Below are 20,496 nucleotides of genomic sequence, written 5' to 3' on the forward strand. Positions count from 1 at the left end.
GAGAGGGTTTAAACCAGAGAGGGTTTAAACCAGAGAGGGTTTGGGTTTAAACCAGAGAGGGTTTGGGTTTAAACCAGAAAGAGTTTGGGTTTAAACCAGAGAGGGTTTAAACCAGAGAGGGTTAAAACCAGAGAGGGTTAAAACCAGAGAGGGTTTGGGTTTAAACCAGAGAGGGTTTAAACCAGAGAGGGTTTGGGTTTAAGCCAGAGAGGGTTTAAACCAGAGAGGGTTTGGGTTTAAACCAGAGAGGGTTTAAACCAGAAAGAGTTTGGGTTTAAACCAGAGAGGGTTTAAACCAGAGAGGGTTAAAACCAGAGAGGGTTAAAACCAGAAAGGGTTTGGGTTTAAACCAGAAAGGGTTTGGGTTTAAACCAGAGAGGGTTTAAACCAGAGAGGGTTTGGTTTAAACCAGAGAGGGTTTAAACCAGAGAGGGTTTAAACCAGAGAGCGGCGGTAACTAGTTACATCTACTCAGTTACATTTACTTGAGTAACTTTTTGAGAAAAATTGAGTGCTTTTGCTATACTTCTTACTTTTACTTGAATAATTTAATTATGAAGTATTTCCACACTTGAATGAAATTTCTGGGTTTTCTATCCACTGACTGAAAAACAAAAATGTTTTAACAAATCTTCACACACCTGCAGTTTTTGTTAAAGTTTCATAAATATTTTATTGACAGAAACTGATTTGGAAAATTTTTCTCATTTTTCTTACTTGCATAAACTATTTTCATTCTTAAAATTTAAAAATTTGCACTTAGCTCTATATTTTATTACATCTGAAGTAATTTTATAATTTGATCAGTTACTCAGTACTTGCGTAGACTCTTTACCAAATACTTTTGTACTCTTACTGTAGTAACTTCTTGGCTGCGTTTTACTTGATTAAAGACATGTCGAAGTGTTGCTGCTCCTGCTTCAGTAAAATGTTTGGCTCTCCTCTGGTTTGGACCAACCAACGTGCTGCTGTGGCCGGCCTCGTTTCTGACGCTGCTGAATGCTCGTGAACACACGAGGTCATTGTAGCTCCATGTGACCTTTGTTTACCGACTCTGGCTTGTTTGCAGAGTGGTCGTCATAAACTGACATAAACTCCATATTTGGTTTCATGTCTGCTCCACTTCGCTGCTGTGGGTCCAGGTTTCTGCCTGATGTTCGCCTTTGCTTCTGCTTTATATCAAAATGAATTCATGCTTCTCTGAAATGTGTGGCTCAGGACCAGTAACACAGTTTTGCTATTTTAGGTTTAATATTGGAGTTCATATGCAGGAATGTTGTCAGATGGAATCTGAAAATAGCAGCACTAAATGGTTTATTATTGCAGCATCTGTCGTTTATCATCTCTTTCTGCTGGAGATGCACCGACCTGAATCAAGCCCGATCCGCAAGGGTAGATCTATTCAGCCTAGTTCTATGCTTTGACTTCCTGAACATTTGAAAGGTTTGTAGCAGTTTATTTTAGGTAGTCAACCTATTGTTTTGTCAGTTTTCGTTTCTTTATTGTTGATTTTACATTAGCTGCTATTCTCCTAATTGCTCTGTCTCCAGTCGGTTGCTGCAGCTGGTCGTTAATACTGAGCCCGGTTCTGGTTCTGCTGGAAGCTTTTCCTCTCCACTGTGGCCACATCCATGCTCAGTATGAGGGATTGCTGTAAAGTTGGTTGTCTTCTGTCTCTGAATGCTACAGGTCACTTACTGTGTTTCCATTGAACTAAAAGTTGAGCAAATTGGAATTACAAAAATAAATTTGCTTAATGGAAACACATTGATTTTGAAAAAATTCCCGTTTTTCAAAAAAAAGATTTTGAGGTGTTTTTTTTTTGTGGCATCAAAAGAAGTATTTCACAAAAATGCAGGTTTTTTCATCATTAGCGGAATATTGACAAAGTTTTGGACACATTTATAAGGATAATGACTCGGTACAGTCCGCTGGGTTTCCTCTCATAGAAAACTTTTTAATCTATTGAGAATAATGAACTGAACTTTATGATAACTGGATCAGTTGGATTGATTGTATTTGTTACTGAGCTGAAACAGTTTTTTTCTGCAAGGCATTTGTTGTAAATTGGCTCTATATTATAAACTGAATTAAACTGAATCACATTACCAGACTGCAATAAAACATATAAAACATTTTAAATGACAGGTTTCATAGAAACTGGCTGATGTTTAAGAAACGGTGCAGTCAAAGTTTTCCATATGGCAAGAAAGAAATATTCATAACAGCCTCCAGTCATATTTAATATTTATGTTCTTAGCAAGATGTTTATTATGGACATTGAATAAACATTTTATTGGTATTTTAATAGTATATTAATACTAATCAGATTGAGTTTTTCAGCTGGGAGGTCTGGATGTGTTCCTGCTCCATAATCCCTCTCTAGTCAGGTTTTATTTTTTTATTTTGCCTGTTTTTATAGAGATTTTCTCATTTTTATCAAAGATCACATTTTTGATCAAACAAAAAGTACAAACATAGAAACAAAACAAACAATTAAAAACTACTCAAGTTAATAAAATATGACTTAAAAATCTGTAAGAACTTAAACATAAAGCAGATAAAAGTGATATGATTGAGTTTCTGACATGTATTAGATGTAACTGTAGTAATGAGTTACTTTCAGAAACACTGAGATTTCCCAGCAGATCCTTTTATATTTAGCATCAGTTTTATATTATAGTAAAGTAACAGCAGTAAAACTCTCCCCTGTGGCTGAAACCAAACGGCAGCAGCCTTAAGGAAAGCCTTTCTGTGATCTCCTACCTTCAAACCAAGCACTTAAACGCATCGCCATGATTCCTTTAAGTTGCAGCCAAGCTTATCTCCACAGGGTTTAAACCTGCAGCTCTCTTCTGCAATATCCAGTCAGGCGGCTGACGCCCAAAAGAAGGATTTTTATTTTAGATATTGTTATAGAAAGTTTAATTTTTAGATATCATGGCCGCTGCATCAGATCTCTGAAGGAGAGTCTTCGGCTTTCTTGAGGAGACGGGATAAAGGTTTTCTTATCCACATCGCCTCTCATTGGTTTTCCAGAGATATTACACCGTCCGGGTGAACGGCCAAGAAATATCTGGGGTAAAGTTAAGAGCCGGCGGTCCGTCCATCACAAGCGAAGCCTTATCAGTCCCTGGCCTGTTCCAGCTGCAGATTGGCTTCAGTTCTGTCCAGTCAGACGTTCGTTCAGTCCGTCTTCATCTGGATTCCAGGGAGAAGCTTGCTTTGAAGTCGGATGGTATTTTTCTGTCATGAAACCTCAGAGGAGGCTCTGTGAACTGTAAAAACGCCTTGCACAATAACCGTGGACTGTTTGTCATCTCTGTTCCCGGCAGCACGTCACGCCGGCCTTTGTTATGCGGACGTGAGTTGAGTCTAAACGCTCAGCAGTGTCACATTTCCTTTATTCGGCCAGAAAGTCGAGGTTGAAGTCTGATTGGTGGTTTTTCAGGGCCGTACGCGCTGCAGTTGTTGCTATTTAGTCAACAACTCAGAAAGTCGAGGCTGCAGAGCAGCCAGTCCTGAATAATAAGTTCAGGAGGCTGATGCAATGAGACGGATATACATCCAGGAGCCCTCTACTGATTATGTGAAAAGGTTTGGAGGTAATTATTAAAAAATGCTGTTAGATGTCACTCATCGGTCTGTAGATTGTTTTAGTTTGACTCGCAGTGGAGTCCCCGGATTACCTGGGAGCGGATCTAAAATATTTGAAATGAAATGCAGGATGATGAAATACCTGAATGCACAAACAGCCTTCCCACTCAAAGGCATCACAGACTGGAGCACCAAGTCTGAAACTTTCTCCCTCAACGACTGTTAGAAAACCAGCATCTAATAAAAACTGTCATGACTACAGAGCAGAAGTTTGGCTTTTTATAATTTTATGATTGTATAGGGTATGTATGGACTTTCAATGATTGTTTGTGATATTAGACTGTTTCTTTAACTCACCTGCTCAAGGACTGCAGATGGAAACGGGCTCAAGCCAAATCTGGTGCAAAGAATATTTCATTTATGGGCTTTTGCACATTTTCCGTGTTTTAAATAAAATGATACACAAAACTAAGCCATACTATTTGACATGCTGTTGGCTGCTGTTTATTTCACGACATAATCTGAAATAATCTGCCTGAACAAGAACTTTTTCTTCAAACTATTTACTTAAAAAAGCTATTATTTGCTGAAAAGTTACCTCTAAGTTTGTCTAATTTCAAGTGTAATAAAATATTTGTAATAGAAAGTAGATAAAAAAACATGGTAAGAGTTTGTGTTTTTGCAGTGCATATATACTAGACATGCCGTTTTAAAAATAAAATGTAAATAAAATGATTATTCCTACTCTTTATGTAGATTTCAATTTAAGCTCAATATGAAATCTAAGGGTTAAGAAGAGTTTAAGGCTTAAACGTGGTTTTTAAGCAAGTATTAAAACTTTCGTTCTGTTTGCAGATTTTGGACCAGCAGCTGTTTGAATCTTCGTTTTGTGTTTTTTTTTTTTCTTGGTGCAGAACCGGAGCTGGGCGTCGCCGGGTCGCTGGACTCACTGACGCAGCAGGTGAACCAGACGGTCCACCGCCGGCAGCGCCGCAACGCCGCAGAAAACGACTACAACATCGAAATCCTGCTGGGAGTCGACGACTCGGTGGTTCGCTTTCATGGCAAGGAGCATGTGCAGAATTACCTCCTGACTCTGATGAACATCGTAAGTCTTTTTTATTTCACATAAATGTAATTCACCATTTGTGGTCAGAAGAAATGTGAACGAAAGATGTTATGATAACAGAAATACTTTGGAAGTCGTCGTTTTCTAAAAGCTAAATTTAGTACCAATCATGGAAGTTGGATTGTTTTTTTGGACTGTAATAAAAGTTTCTATCAGGCAGCTTCAAAGGCCCAGGATTAAATGCGAACGCTGCATCTATTGGAAGAAAACGCAGCTATGGGCCTTCCTGGCCTGAAGGAGCACGGTCCTGCTGCTCAGCTTAAACCTCTAATCTGTCTAAATTCCCAACCTGTTTCACAGGATGGAAGGAAATAAAACACAAAGTTATTAAAAAATGCCCCTCATGGCAATACTGACAGACATTAAACTGCAGAAGAGCACAACGCTTACCTTATGCTTATTTTCATTGTCGAGTCCTTGCTACATTCATAAAATGAATGTAAAGTGTGTGAGCTCTAATGTTGAGGTGCCTAATACAGGAATGAGGGTTAAAAGATGGATTAACAACCTAAATGCAGACTTTGAAAAGATGGATTTAGGCTTTTTAAGTTTAAACCGCAGAAAAACTTTTTCTAATTTACATGAAGGAAGTAAACATGACAGCAGAGAAAGTTTAAAGAAAAATGAATAAATTAACAGAGTTCAGAGTTCAGATGGAGGAAAATGTTTAGGTACTTTATCACTTCAATGCAACATGAAGGGAATGGAGATGCATGTTGGAAAATATATTCAGCAATTCATAGGAACATCTTGTAGATCCTCAAAGCCTTTTCACACTGGTGTGGGTCACAGCAGGAGGTCATGACCTTTATCTGCATTTAGTTTAGGTTGTGGAGCAGGACATTGATCCAAAGAACCCCAGTGAGCCCTTTGTTTTTTGTTATTTTTTTGGATTACTTCCAATGGGTTTTGCTGTGGCCTAGTCAAAGTATGGACTTGAATTCAGTTGAGATGCAGCGAGATGACCTGGGTCACCCGCCAATGAGGCTGAATCGAGACAAACAGTCCCACCCTGCGAAGGTTAGCTCACCAGTTTAACAGACGCGATTCAGTTGTTACGTTTTTCAGCCCTGACCCAAACCTATCACGACATAAGCATTTCAGATCAGTCAATACCAATAATTATTGATTAGTTTTTTGTTTTGAACATCTGAATTGCTGGTCGTGAGGCTTTTCCTGTTCTACCCACAGTTTCCTCTTCACACCGTTTATTTCTAAGCAGTTACAAAGCAGAGTGGAGAAACATGAAACTGCTGCTGCGCAAGATACTCAACTGTTGCAACAAGGCTGTTGCTAGGTAACCAGATATTGAGTGAGTTGCTAGGTAACCAGATATTGAGTGAGTTGCTAGGTTACCAAAGAGTGAGTGAGTTAGTTGATGTCGCCAAACTTGATTAGACTGAAGCCTTTCCTCTGCCTACATTTCCCATAATGCTGTGCGGTTCTGGATCGGAGTTCAGTGAATATTCTATTGAATATCCTCAGATGTGTTATCTATTCATATTGATCACTTGTCTATTGCGATATATATTGTGATTGATTTATTATCCAGCACCTTGTGTGGGTAATTTTATTTTCCATCATAAAGTAAAATATACATAAAATCATAATTTCAAAACTAACTTCTGTATTTACTCTGGTTATCTTTCATGTTAAAGTTGAGCTGTCTGGGACATCTGGGTGTAACAAAATCAAACCTTTTCTTATCAAACATAAAGTTTTAGCTGGTAGTCTGTTCACGCCAGCTGAGCTTTGAATATCTGTGTGTTGAGTAGCTTGGTTATGTGTGCAGTTTAAAGGCAGTACAGTGATGCATGCAGGGCTAGGCAGGCTGCAATCCTGAGTGTCACTGGGTGACGCTTCAGACGCTGAGGCACTTTGAGCAGCATCACTGTCAGACGCAGCATCAGGCCTGACACACGTCAGCCTCCGCGCTCACGATGCCGCCTGAGTTCTTCTCCAGAGTTCACCACCTCCGTGTTTTCACTAAGCTTCCTCATCTAAGAGCTTAACTTCTTTTTACTTTACAGTCATTATGCATCTAAGCTGAAAGGAGCAGTGACACTTTGTCTAGATCATGGGTTCTCAACCTGCAGCTCCGGAGCCACATGTGGCCCTTAAGGCCGTCCACTGTGGCTCTTAATAACTTTATCCAAAAATGCTAAAGACTTGAGCATTGATCTGAAGCAGGGTGTGAAGCTCACTTTCATTTGGGCCACATCAACATCATGGATGTTATGAATAGGCCGGTTGTTCCAGAAAGTATCGATAAAACCCATAAAAAAAACTAAATAAATAACCAGCTGTCTCTGCTTTCAGAAAATTCTTCTTAAAATTAAATATTGAACATCTTTTAACACTGATCAGTCCCTCCAGAGACTGTTTTCTGGATTTTACATTAATCACAGTCACTGATTTTGTGAAGCTAACTTAGAAATATTTGCAGTTTCAAGATATTTGCTCTTATATAAAACTGTAAATGTGACTTTTTTTGCTGACCACATCATTCACAGATGGAAAGTCAGACATAAAACAATCCAAACCGATTTAAAACTAACAGTAAAATCAAACTTAAGGCAAACACAAAGTTAACCTGCAAATATAAAGAAAGTTATTTAGTGCCTTAAAACAAACTTCAGTGCATAAAGAAAAAAAACTGCATGGAAGTTACTGTTATTATGTGAAGTGTCAGAGTTCACATAATTCTCTGAAACATTTTTTTCACATTAGAAGTTCAAGCTCTAACTTTTCATCAACTCTTTATTACTTTTCCAACTCTGGGGTCCCTAAAATGAGAGATGATTATTGATGTCATGTTTTTAATGTCACTGCATTGCCGTCTCTATTTAAAGCGCTCCTTGTTAGGACTCCTGCTGTGGGTGGCTTTGAAATCGTCTGACTAATCACTTCTGGGACAAACTTATTAATACGATTACAGTCAGTTTTATAACAGAAAAATGTCAAAGCTGTAAAGATTTTACTTTTTCTGGATTTTGCACTGATGCATCTTTTAATCTAAAGTTTTTATTACCTGTTTACACGACGACAGACCTTAAACCTGATTGGCTGGTTTGTCCCCAGATAAAATGCATGCATGCAAATATAATTTAAACAAACATGATGCTGTGAGACGAAAGCGATTTAGATTCATCCTTACAGTTTAAAACGTTGAAAACGTTCAGCTTTTGTTGCTGTTGCAGAAAAGTTGCTCACATAACGTGTTGATGTGAACAAGGTGGCTTTCAGGTCAGAATCATTCCAATAATCTGCTTCATGTACCATTAATGCGTTAATGTAATAACATGAATGATGCCTCTGGTTGAGGATCACCTGGACGTTTTGGTTACTTGAAACATCCTTTTCTAATGTGAACCTGATTTAGCCAGAATAACAAACCTTGATGACGTGTTGTGATCCGGGAAGCTGCAGTTATGATGACGCTACTGAGGCCTGGCAGCAGAAAACTCAGGGCAGCTGCTTGAATCCACAAGGAGGAAGTAATATGAGCACACGAAGAGGTCAAACACAAAAACCATGAGAGCAGATTCTGGATTTCCACCAGCAAATACAGTAGATAATCTGACAGGGAGGTCGAGATGGAGAGAGCGTGGAAGTAGGGAGAGGTAATTAGGCCTGGCACAGGTGGGCTGAATAAAACTGATTAGGTGAATTGAATGGGCACCTGAAAACATGAAAGAGGTTCAGGCATGGCAGAAACATTAATTATTACACATTTCCGATCTTTGTTTTATGAGTGACTGACTCAGTGTGAGTTTCCAGCCGTTGTTTTATCTGATAAAAGAAGATGGTTTTCGTTCAGTGGGCGTCTTGGCTGCTTCACTGACTAATGCTCTCATTATCCGGCCAGTCGGTTTGGGTTTGCATCTGTGTCATCCACCCTCCATTATCAGATGACGGATTGAAACGCTCTGAGGCTACGGATGTTATTTCAGAACCCAAACGAAGCTTCCCACATCTTTCTCTCTGACATGCTGCTGTGGCTCATGATGTTTGTTATCCTTGTTGTTTATTCAAGAAATTAATTACACAGGCTTTCATTCATTAAAATTTTTAACAAATTTAATCCCCCCCCCCTTTTTTTTTCTGACCGGAACCTTTGTATTTTTTTCTGTTTCTGGTACAGCCGTAAATATGATGCACAATCAACATCCACAAACAACAACGATGGTCAACTAAGCTGTTTCTCTTGGCCCACCAGTGGTTAATTTTTGCTTCAAAAACGATCTGATTGGATGCTGGGAAAGACTGTTGTGTTCAGGTTGTGCTAAAAGTAGTTAGCATATTAGCAAAGCTATTCAAGGCTAAAATCTCAATGCTAAACATGTAGCAGCAGCACAGCTGCTAAAGCTAATGTCAGCGTACACAGTCGACATTTTTAAAGAAGTTTCATGAATAATCAGGAGTTTCTGAAATATTTTGCTCCAATCTGATGGTTGAATAAACTAAATAACAGGAAGTCCTTCTGCTTCCCATACGCAGGATCGGTTTACATGTATTATAAACAGTTTTCTGGGTCGATCCCTCACAGCATCTCTTAGCAGAGTCACAGTCTATTGCAGAGGTTGGGCTGAGCAGCAGTGGTTTGGATGACCTGTACAAATACAACAAAACAACATTTTCTAACACTACGTTCACTGATAAAATAAGCATTATATTCATCCTCAGAGCCAACCTGAGGAACATGTTGAGAATAATGAGTCCTTGAGAGCTGCTGCCGTGCAACTTTTCAAAAACACCTGAAAGAAATGAGAGGCTCTTTATCAGGTTCCTCCAGACGCTGATATCAAGCTGAGGAAATAATTTAGCCATTTGATTCAGGAGTGTTGTTGTTGGAGGCTGCTGCACCACAACTTTCAGACTACGACTCTGCCGACTGAGGCTTCTGAAGGGTTTGACTTTTAAAACCCTTTCCTCTGACATGTCAATCCATTTTTCACCAATTTATTTTACCTTAGACGTTTCAGAACAAATGTAATCCAGTTAGGAGTGGATCTATTGGAGCTTTTTAATCTGCTGCTGAAGTCCCGCTGTTGTGACTAATTACCATCTAAACAGAAGAGTTCTCGGTGTAATGACCTATTGTCCACCGCTCTGTGCTTCAAACTCACATCGACTCAAAGTGAGATAATTGGCCATCCAAACACAAAGGAGGCTTCAATCAGATCCCTAACGACCTCAGTTCAGATCCTCTCTGAGCTGGTGTCGTGGACGCCGCCCCCCCCCCAGCAGGGTCATTTCGCCGAGATGCTTTTCATGGTAATTTGACAGTCGACTGAGGCTACCGCTGGTCTCAGGGGGGCTGGTTGGACATGCAGCATTAGCTTGTCAGGTTGTCAGAAGCGTTTCAGGAATACCTCACGGCTGCTGGAAGAAATTGGCTATGTGCTGCGATGTCTCTGTAGTGTGGGTTTAATGAGACGTGTTCGTTCAGACGGAAGATGAGGATAAATGCTCTGAAGCGCTGCTGCTGCTACTTTCTGGCTCCACAAGCTGCATCTGTTTCTCAGAAACAAGTTGGCTGGAGATGAAGCCCTCCCTGTGCGCGCAGCGCGGCGTCAGATAATGGCGTGCCGCACAGACACTCTGAGATGCCTTTGCACCTTTTGAAGCCGTGTCGCCGGAGCCCAATAATTAGAATAGAGGATGGAAAACATCACAGAAACAAGTCTAACACCTCTCCCATGTGAAAGTGCACGCGGCGCTGCAGCGGGGGATGTTTGGGTGTCGTCCTCCAGCACAGATCCCTGCAGGCCGGCGGCTCTGATTCCTGGGATTGACAGGAACGTCCAGCTGCAGCCAGCCGTGTCGTTTGGTCTGGATCCGTTTGGATCCCAGCGTTTGCCTTGTTCTTCCTCTCTGATCCTCACCTTCACCTTCCCACAGCTCTGTCTCTCCACTCCTCTTCCTCCTGTCCTAAATTGTACATTATGTTTATATTTATAGCCGTTTTATCTGAAGAACTGTTCTCCTTCCATGTCGGCTCTGGTTCTTTTCTTTCTACCCGCTATCTTCTTTAATGTCTCCTTTTCCACAATTCACTCCCTTTATCCTCCCTGTTATCTTCTGATATGTTTTCCTTTCATCCTTCTTCCCTTTCATCCTCCTCGCCTTCCTCCTGTCATGCATTCTTTATTCCTCATCATATTTCTGGTTCCTTTTCTTCCAGTTCTCTTTGATTTTTCAAGCTAATCAAGACGGAGTCTCTTTCTTAAGACATGTTTTACTAGAGAGAATCGCAGCTAATTGAAGCATTAAATTGAAGCCTGTATGTTTGCACAGGCGTCTCAGGCTTTATCAGCGGTTTGGCAACACGTTGCTTGAATTTATTTGTTAGTGCAGCAGGAAATGAGGTGATCCTTTGGTTTCCATCCATTGTTATAAATGGGACTCTGTAGGAAAGTGAAATGTCTCTGATAATCCCTCCAGTTGTTTATGTTCATCTGTATGAACCACTATCTTTATCTCACATGTCCATCCATCACATTAAGCATGAAATCCTTTGGTGCAGGAGCATCTTAATGGATAGATGTGGAAAAGCTCATTTATTCACCCATTTAATAGAAAAGGTGAAGCTCATATTTAGCAAACATTCATTTTATGAAGAGTAATATATTTTATTTTATTCTATTCATTATCAAGTAACAATTTCATTCAATTGTTTTAAAATGCAGTAAACATCAAATATAACTTAAAGAAATTTTACTTCCTGATTTAACACCTTGAAATGGGGCCTCTGTCTCTTTAAGAAGCTCCTGCTCTTTCTGAAGCTCCACCTTCAGAAAGTCATCACAGCATGGCTCCTCTATTAGCCCTTTAACAACATTTTTACCAGCGTTGCTCTGAGAAGTAGCTTAGCAGCTCCACCAGATGTCTGCTAATTGCTGCTGGCTAGTCTGAAGGAGCTAAGTGGGGGAGGAGCTGCGCCATGAAGGCGGAGCTAGGTCCATCCAGACTGAATGGTTGCCATGGTGATTAAAGGATTTCTCAGACATGCATGAAAGAATCAAGGCAACACTCCTGGTCTGTTTCTGATGAGAAAATAACTTTATAACATGACAGAAAGCTAAAAAAAATTACATTTTACATGATACTGTCCCTTTAACAGAAACAAATTACTAAAATGTTTTAAATACAGAAAATGGCCTGGAGGATTATGGGAAAAACTGTTGACTTCACAGAGTGCTGTGTCTGGAAAAATATAGATAAGAAAGTTTAGTGGAAGGAAAAAGTATGGCAGAAGTCTTAAAGGAATCATAAAGTAAAGGTCATCTAAGAGACAGAAGGAGACTCAGTGGATGGGCCGGACCTCTGCTCAGCACTTCAGATAAAAACACTCACCACATTTCATTCGGAATAATTATCTCTTTAACTTACATTTTATACCAGTTTTGTTTCTTTTCTCCTCTCTTTAACCCATTTGGCTGTCAGAGTCGTGCATCCTTCCTGTTTCTGGAATCTTCTCTGTCTTTTAGTTTGCAAATGGTGAAGCTGCTTTGGTCTTTGTTGCTGAGATAAAAAGACACACAGACGGCGTTTCTGAGCCATCAGTTCTCTCTCAGGGAGATCGATAAGAGCTTCATATTTGCCTCACATCTCTCAGGAAAGTGTCGAAGGGGAAAGTTATTACACGTCGCCTCGGTCACCGTGACAGGCTGCAAAGAACATGTTGTGTCCAGCGAAGATCCATTATCTGTCCAAACAACAGCTCCAAGCAGCACTTCCCTCTGAGAGCAGGAGTAAAACGTCTGGAGTTTAGTGTCGGTTTGATTTGGCTTTTTATGAAGCACATTATCAACACAGATAATGCCTTCAGGTGAGTGTTTCCTGTTGCTAAACTTTCCTCATTAAAACTCTCATCTTAGTTTTCTGAACTCTAAAACAGGATCAGTTCCTCGGTGTGGCGTTAACACAGCAGCTCCTTCATCTGTTTTCACAACAGTCGAAGTTATTAATGCATCAGAGGAGTTTACAGCTACACAGACATTTATTACATTAACAAAGATTGCTCCAGCCAAGGCATGATAACTAATAATAAATATGTTTGCATCCACAGCAGACTGCGAAGGCATCTGGAGATCCATACGGGCTGTTTGCAAATCGTATTATTTTCTGCTGGAACAGCCTCCATTGGTCTAATTTTAGACTCCAAAACAGATTTTTGGAGCCTCTTTGTTGGGATTTTTCTCCGTTTTCAGAGAGAGTGGAGGATTATTGACATCTTCCCTCCATGTTGCTCACAGACAGGATGAGATGAGGTCAGCACAGAAAACCAGACACGTTCTTCCCCTCTGAACCTCCGTAATGCAGCGACCTGATGCTGATGCCTCCCACAAACTGCTGGAGGAGAGAAAAATGTCTCCAATGGAGGGAGTGGGACTTCACTAAAGGAACGAAGGGCGTTTTGACGGCCCTCTTAAAGAGACAGCAGCCCAATTTCAAGGCCTTAAACTGTGAAGCCAAATTTCTTTTAAGTCATGTTTGATGCAGCATTTCTATAACAGTTACTGAGTTGACATGACTTGCAATTCTTTTGACTAACCTTTTACCCAAGGTCTTGATTTTTTCCCAAATGTCTGTGAAGATCATCTCCACCTACTCTAACAGCATTTGGGTATGATGGCATTTTCACAAAATTTAGCCCACCTGGATGCAGATTTTATTAAAAGCAGAAGAAAAAACTAGTAAAACAAATATTAAGAGTTTGATATTCTAAGCTGGAAGCTTGTAGCATAGCACCGTGTTTCCTCCTCCGCTTTCCTCTGACAGAAAGAGTTTCTGTTTGCTGCCTGCTGGCATTTGGTTTATGAAGTTACAATCCTAAAGATCGGGCAGCGATAAGTGTACGCGCACCCAGCCCACATAAAACCAGCTAAAGCATTTCTCCTTTTCTAAAACAACACAGCTCTACCGCCGTACTTATGTTTGCACTCCTAACAACATGAAAGATCAACAAAATATTTATTTTCTCTCCCTGATCCATTTGAAGCAAATACCAGCTGTGGCTGTCGCTCTGTTGAGCAGCGGGAACAAAACAGCTTTTACTGTTAGACAAACAATTATTTAGTGTTGCAGAGAAAAGCCTCAGCTTCTTGGAAAACCTTGAAAAAGTTTAAGGTTGTAACAGCGAGACACATTCAACCACATTTTCTGAAATTTCAATTAGATTTGAGAAAAATCACAATAAATCCATGCTTTAAATTGATTTAAATTGTTGCATAATATGTTCAGCAGGTAAAGATAATGTATTTCCTAATGTGTTTTAATCTGTTTTAGTTAATTTGACGTGTTCAAATGTTATATGTTTAGTCCAGATGATGAGAAAGCAGAGAATTGAGCCTTTACATTTGAAAGTCAGTTTTTGCGTTTAGTTTAAAGACTTTCAGAACCAACTGATGATCAGACCCAAATACTGGGAGACTTTCAAGTTCTGCTAGAGCCCTAATATTCACTGACTGTAAAATAATAATTTAGAGTATCAGTCTGGCCTTCAAAACTCCCTTAGCTTTAAGTTTTGTTGCTTTCGTCTTTGTGCTGCTTAATGATTTCATATTTATCATTTGAAAGTCACTCTGACCTGCAGCCGGGCTGCAAGCGACTATAAATACAGAGGAAATTACTCCAAAGAGACACAAACGGGCCATAAAAGCTGATATCAGGTGACTGTGTGTTTTCCGCTGGATGTCAGCTTTAGTGACTGTAGAGTTTGTTGCATTGATTAGACCTTCAGCTTTCCTCCTTCTGAGACGCTGATGGTTTGTGTGTTGGTGTGCTTCATCTGCTTGCATAAGAAGTGAGATTGAACGCATGTGGTGCACAGAGAGGGAATGAACTGTAGCTGCGAGGGAGCAGTTTAGAAACTGCAGCATTAGCGTTTCAGGCGCTAATGCTGATTGGTGGTATCTTTTAGATCTGGAGGAGCAGCTGACAGGAGAGCGTTCAGAGTTAATCTGTCTCCTCCAGCCATCTCCTCCAGGCACATTCAGGAAAATTGTCTCATCAGAAATGTGGAGTTTTTAGGGCAGAAGACGGCGCATGGATTTGCTGTTTGGTGCTGCAGCACTCGAGTCGATGAGGGACAAAAACTGCTCTGAGGACAGTCAGATGGGGAAGATTTAGTGAGAAATCATCAGGCCAGAAAAAAATGAAACGCAGAGCGGCGGCGGCGGCACTCTGGGAGCCGGAGAGCGGTTCTAGATGTTGATTTATTCAGACTTGATCGCTGCTCAACTTAGTCAATCATTTTTCTGCACAGCACGGCTGAACTGCGACGTCAACAAACGTCTCATCTCCATGTTTCCACTGGTTGCGTAATATGACATCTCTGCAAATCTTAATATCGGAGAATCAATATGCTGTAAATATAATGTGCGCTCTGGTTCACTTATGAGATTAATACACAACTTTTCCCTAAACAAAATCATGCAATAAGGTTTCTTTACATAGACCCAGCTGGGCGCTCAGCGGGAGCTTCCTGATTTGGAAGTAATTTGGTGTTCATGCAGACCAACAATGGATATGCAAATGTTTGGATTAGCAAGAAGCCGGCGTGTGTAGCGAGGCGCCAGGGGGCAGAAGTGGTGGCGTGGGGGGCAGATCTCACTGCGGCTCCACTGTGACTCTCATCACCGTTACAGAACCCTGGACTCCTTTACACACATTGATGTTAGAAGTTTTACTGGTTCAGTTTCACGCTTTGTTTTTTGTTTTTGTCTTGAATTCTCCTCGTTCCCTTTTCAGGGATTCATCAAACGACAGCTGGTGTCCAAATCAGATCGTGCTTCCTCGCAAAAGCAGCACCAAATTCATCTTGAGACATTTAAAGAAACTACTTTTGTCTTCAATTTTAGACGGGGTTCAGCCACTGTTATTTAGATGATTACAGTTTATTTTGCTCCTCAGCAGCCTGAGCAGAACCCTGATAATAGACACAATGATGGGCTGCGTTTATTGCTGCCAGCAGCGGCTCAGGCCTGTGATTACTGTGCTGCTCACATCGACTGGACGGGCGATGAAACGTGACGCAGGTGCTGTTTGTGGAAATAACTGAAATATTTCCTAACTCGCCTCCTGCTGCTGCGTTTCCAGGTGAACGAGATTTACCACGACGAGTCGCTGGGGGTTCACATCAACGTGGTTCTGGTCAGGATGATCATGCTGGGTTACGCCAAGGTGAGTCTGAAAAATCCCTCGGTAGGAACCGTTTTCACACAGAAGGGAAATATTCCCTCTCACTTGTTCCTATGTCACATTCTGATCTACCAAGTTACATTTACTTGAGTAATTTTTTTTTTTTTTAAATGTACTTTTAGGAGTACTTTTACTGCGCTTTACTTTTTACTTTTGAGTAAATTTCTGGATTTTCTTCCAACTGAAAGAAAAACAAACATGTTTTAACCAAACATTCACCAGAAACACCTGCAGTTTTTGGAAAAATCTTCTTGTGCCTGGTCTGATTTCATAATTATGTTATTTATATGAATTATTTTCATTTTGGTTCATAAAATACCCAAAATGTCCACATAACTTTACATCCATCTGTCTGATAATGCAACTTTTAATAATTAAATTATTGATAATTTGATCAGTTTCTCAGTACTTGATTGAACGTTTTACCAAATACTTCTTTACTTTTACTTGAGTACATTTTTTGACTCCTCACTAAAATCCTGTAATTAGCCAGAGAAATGCCAGCTTTCGCCGATTTTTATTCTAAAACATGACTGGTGATGATAATTATCCATTTTAAATCTCTCTGTGTTTCCAGGAGAATTTCATATATAAATAATAATGCAATCAGTGACATTCTCAACATAATTCATCATTATAATCAGATTTTGGTCCACTGAATGATAAAGATAAGTTTTCTTTGGAGATAATAACAATATTTTACTAAAGGGTCATCCACCTAACATTTAATATTTATTGTAATATTCAAAACCTGCTGATGAAAAAGATTCAACATGAAGTCCTGACAGCCAGGAGCTTTGAGATTTAATTGGCTTTGTCTAGGATGATTTAGTGCAGATTGTATTGAACTTGTAGAAAGACAAGTAGAGATAATAGGATTAAACCCAAATCAGTAAAAAGTAAAACAATAAGGCTTAAAGTGATTGTAGTTGGTTTTTATTTAATACTCAGCCATTTCCAAGGTAAATATACAGATAATTAAAACTAATAAATGCAAACAGCCAGTCTGAGGTTTCCAGTAAAAACTCCCAGACAGAAAGAGTTCTGCTGCGGATTTGAAATCAGAACATGGATCTGGGAAAAACCTCGAGTCCGACTTATCGAGTTTCTTCTCCCAGAAAAACCTAAAGGATCATGGGAACTAACGGAGGTCATACAGCTCAACGCCTCGGGAAGATTTAACGTCCAAATAAATCGTTTATTTTTCTGTTTTTTTGTGAAACATTGACCTCCATATCTTATAAATAACTGTTTCATGCTTTTCCGCCGTGAATATTCATTAATTCTTTATATTAAGAGCAAAGGTTGTGTCGCGCTGTGTGTGGGAGACCATTGGCTAATGGACTTTAGCGCTTTACATCGGTAATTAGCGTTATTATGCTAAAACTGTGTTTGTTCAGAGGAAACCTGAACTCTGTGAAAACATGAATGACCTTTTTTTATTTCTCTGTTTGAGGTCAAACCAAAGCGAACTTCTTGTGTTTTAGGTCAGGTAGGATTACTGCAATTATTTATCTTTGCTAATTGCCATAATAATTAGGAAGAGGAGCTGTTGGTGCATTTTTATTACTTTCTTTAAATCCAGAGGTGAAACTGGATAGTTTGGTTTCCGTCGTTGCTTTGTGTCCTCGCTGAAAATGAACCTGTCATGTTGTGCTGCTGCCTGAGAGGAAATGATCTGAGCACTTTTCCCTTTTCCTCGTCTGTCAGTCCATCAGCCTGATTGAGAGAGGAAACCCATCACGGAGTCTGGAGAACGTTTGCCGCTGGGCGTTTGTGCAGCAGAAAGGCGACCTTGATCACGCCGAGCATCACGACCACGCCATCTTCCTCACGCGCCAAGGCTTCGGCCCCACCGGCATGCAGGGTAAGGCGAGTTTGTATTATGTGCATTAGTGTGTACAGGTAGGAAAGTGTAATTGCTGACTAGAAAAGCTCTGAGTGCACACCATGTTGCATATAGACGTACTATTTTCCTCAGTTACCATGGAAACCACATCTTGGTCTAATTAAAGGAAGCTCATGGACGCACCAGAGTACAACTTCTAGTGTTTGGATCTACCGGCTGAGCAGCAGACCTTAGTGCAGATGGACTTTACCTGGAGATAAATCAAATGTAGAGTTAAAATAAAGTCTTATTTTAGAGCATAACACTAAGAAACTTCATTTATTTATGAATTATGTGAAAACAACTGAAGTTTCATAAAGAGCCAAAACCACAGAAAGAACAAAGCAACATTAAAATGCAGCTTGATTGGGTTTGTGCCACATTTCACTGATTTCTCTCCATTCAGGCGGGATTTTCTAATCGTTTTGAAAACAATTGAGTTTTTAATTAATTGAGAGTCTGTTTGTTTTCACTATGAATTATACTGAAAACACATGAATCAAACACAACACAAGATACCGCTGGGAAAATATAAGAAGCAGAGTTTATTTTAAAACAGTGAGAAAATTATACTGAAAATTATACCCACTTTATTAGGTATACCTTTCCAGTTGATTAATACAAATAAGGGCTGCACAGTTGGTAGAGCTGTTGCCTTGCAGCAAGAAGGTTCTGGGTTCGATTCCCGGCCCCAGTCTTTCTGCATGGAGTCTCCATGTTCTCCCTGTGCATGGTGGGTTTTCTCCGGGTACTCCGGTTTCCTCCCACAGTCCAAAAACATGTCAGGTTAATTGGCCTCTCCAAATTGTCCCCATGGTTGTGTGTCTCTGTGTTGCCCTGCGACAGACTGGCGGCAGCTGGAGAGGCACCTCCTGACCCACTGAGGGACAAGGGATGGATGGATAATACAAATAATTGATCCATCACATAGCAACAGCTCAATGTGGCATCGTTGTTAGCACCAACATTGACACATATATATGAATATATATATATTCTCTACTTGTGAGCGATAATCATCAGAATTATAAGTAATAAACGGTTGAATTATTTCAACTGTTTATCCAAGAGTAGTGAATCGATAATGGTTTTACTCTGATATAAGAGAAAAATGTAACTTTTTAAACTTATTGTTTTAGTTGCCTGACTTGTTTTTTACTTTGAAAAACATCATTATTTCCTCTTTTTTCCATTGCTGTCAGAAACAGACGCACACTGAAAATGACAACATCTGAAAATCAAACCTTCTGAGCGATTCGAGTGCTGATATAAACGGATTTATCAGGGTTAGCTTAATGAAGGCTGATCCTGCTGAATGTGTGCAGCTATTTCATCATTTCTCTGTTAAAATAAAAAACTGTTTAAAAGAAGACGTGTCACAGTCTGAGAGACTTTGGGAGTCACTGTGAGGATTTGTTGCTGTGGGGGAATCGTGCAGCATATTTAAATGACTGGATGACAAGTCAGAGTTTCTCCATAAAACCTGACAGTCTTCAGTCACCTGAAGGCAACACAAAACATTTTCTTTACTGCTTTATGGCTAACAACCTGATTCGTATGCGCCACCTTGTGGTGAGTGTTGTTTAGAGACAATAAACTCTTTCTTTAATAAAACACGGACTGGTTATGTGGAAAAAAGTGAGACATGCACAACCTCTCCTCACTAATATCCTGTTATGAAGGCTGTCAGAATAATAATGCCGACCAGAACCTGAGCAGAACATCTTTCTAAATGACAAATTATTGTCCAGCAAAATGTATTGCAACAGGCCTATTCAAGTGTGTCGTCTTTATGCATATTTTCACTAATTCCAGTGTATATAACAAACCAAACATTATCATGTGTCCTGTTTAGTTGCGTTCTGTTTGTATGCATTGGATTGTGTCTCATTTTGTTTCCCTTGTTGCAGCTCTTGATGTTTTTTATCTACTGTGTTGGAAACGAGCCACTCTGCATAAGGAAGAACACATTCTTCTTCTTGCTCAACAACTCACTTTTTTTACTTTCACAACCTTCTTATCTAAGCCAGATGCTCTTAAAAGCAAGACATTTATAAAACAAATGGTTTTATTTGGATACTTGAAGGTCTATTTAAAACAAAAAAAGTTTTGTTCAAACTTGATTTCTAACCCAAAATGTCCAAACGGTGGAAACAGTTTTTAGAGAGAAAGTAAAGTTATAAGATGATAAGATGCAGTTATGCTTTATTTTCAAATTTATTGATCGCCAACAAACAAAACTTAATGCAATTATTCTGTCAATTCAAAGCATGTTTTAGTCGTCAGAAGCTCATCTTCCAATCATCCTGATAATAATAATGATGTCTGTTCCTCAGGACGACGACTCACAGCGTCGCTTCTGCAAAGAAACAGAACAAACACACAGCCATTACTTTTCAACAAATCTATATCTAATTTTCACCGCAAAGCAGGTAAACACTGCAATCTAACCAATCGATGCAGATGAAGACGATGTCTGGATGAAATTACGTTTAAATGAACTCGGTTCTGACTGTGGAAACTAAAACAACTTATTTAGACGGAAGTTGGAATCAAATCGACTGTTTCATTTGAGCAATATTTTAGAGATGCATGTACTAATATATATATATATATATATATATATATATATATATATATATATATATATATATATATATATATATATATATAT

At 39.6% G+C, this 20,496-nt stretch overlaps 1 protein-coding gene across 4 annotated transcripts in view; it reads left to right on the plus strand.

The window, feature by feature from the left end:
• Positions 1-20,496, plus strand: part of adamts3 (ADAM metallopeptidase with thrombospondin type 1 motif, 3) — a 131,583-nt gene that overhangs the window by 68,226 nt on the left and 42,861 nt on the right. For all 4 annotated transcript variants that reach the window (XM_015056233.1, XM_015056236.1, XM_015056234.1 and 1 more), the window contains exons 5-7: positions 4,512-4,705; positions 15,833-15,916; positions 17,645-17,801. In XM_015056233.1, coding sequence (XP_014911719.1) covers positions 4,512-4,705; positions 15,833-15,916; positions 17,645-17,801 — 435 coding nt within the window. The remainder of the gene's footprint in view (positions 1-4,511; positions 4,706-15,832; positions 15,917-17,644; positions 17,802-20,496) is intronic.

The sequence above is a fragment of the Poecilia latipinna genome, unplaced genomic scaffold, assembly GCF_001443285.1.
Source record: "Poecilia latipinna isolate Pla-1442-1.1 unplaced genomic scaffold, P_latipinna-1.0 Scaffold1367, whole genome shotgun sequence".
Lineage (NCBI taxonomy): Eukaryota > Metazoa > Chordata > Actinopteri > Cyprinodontiformes > Poeciliidae > Poecilia > Poecilia latipinna.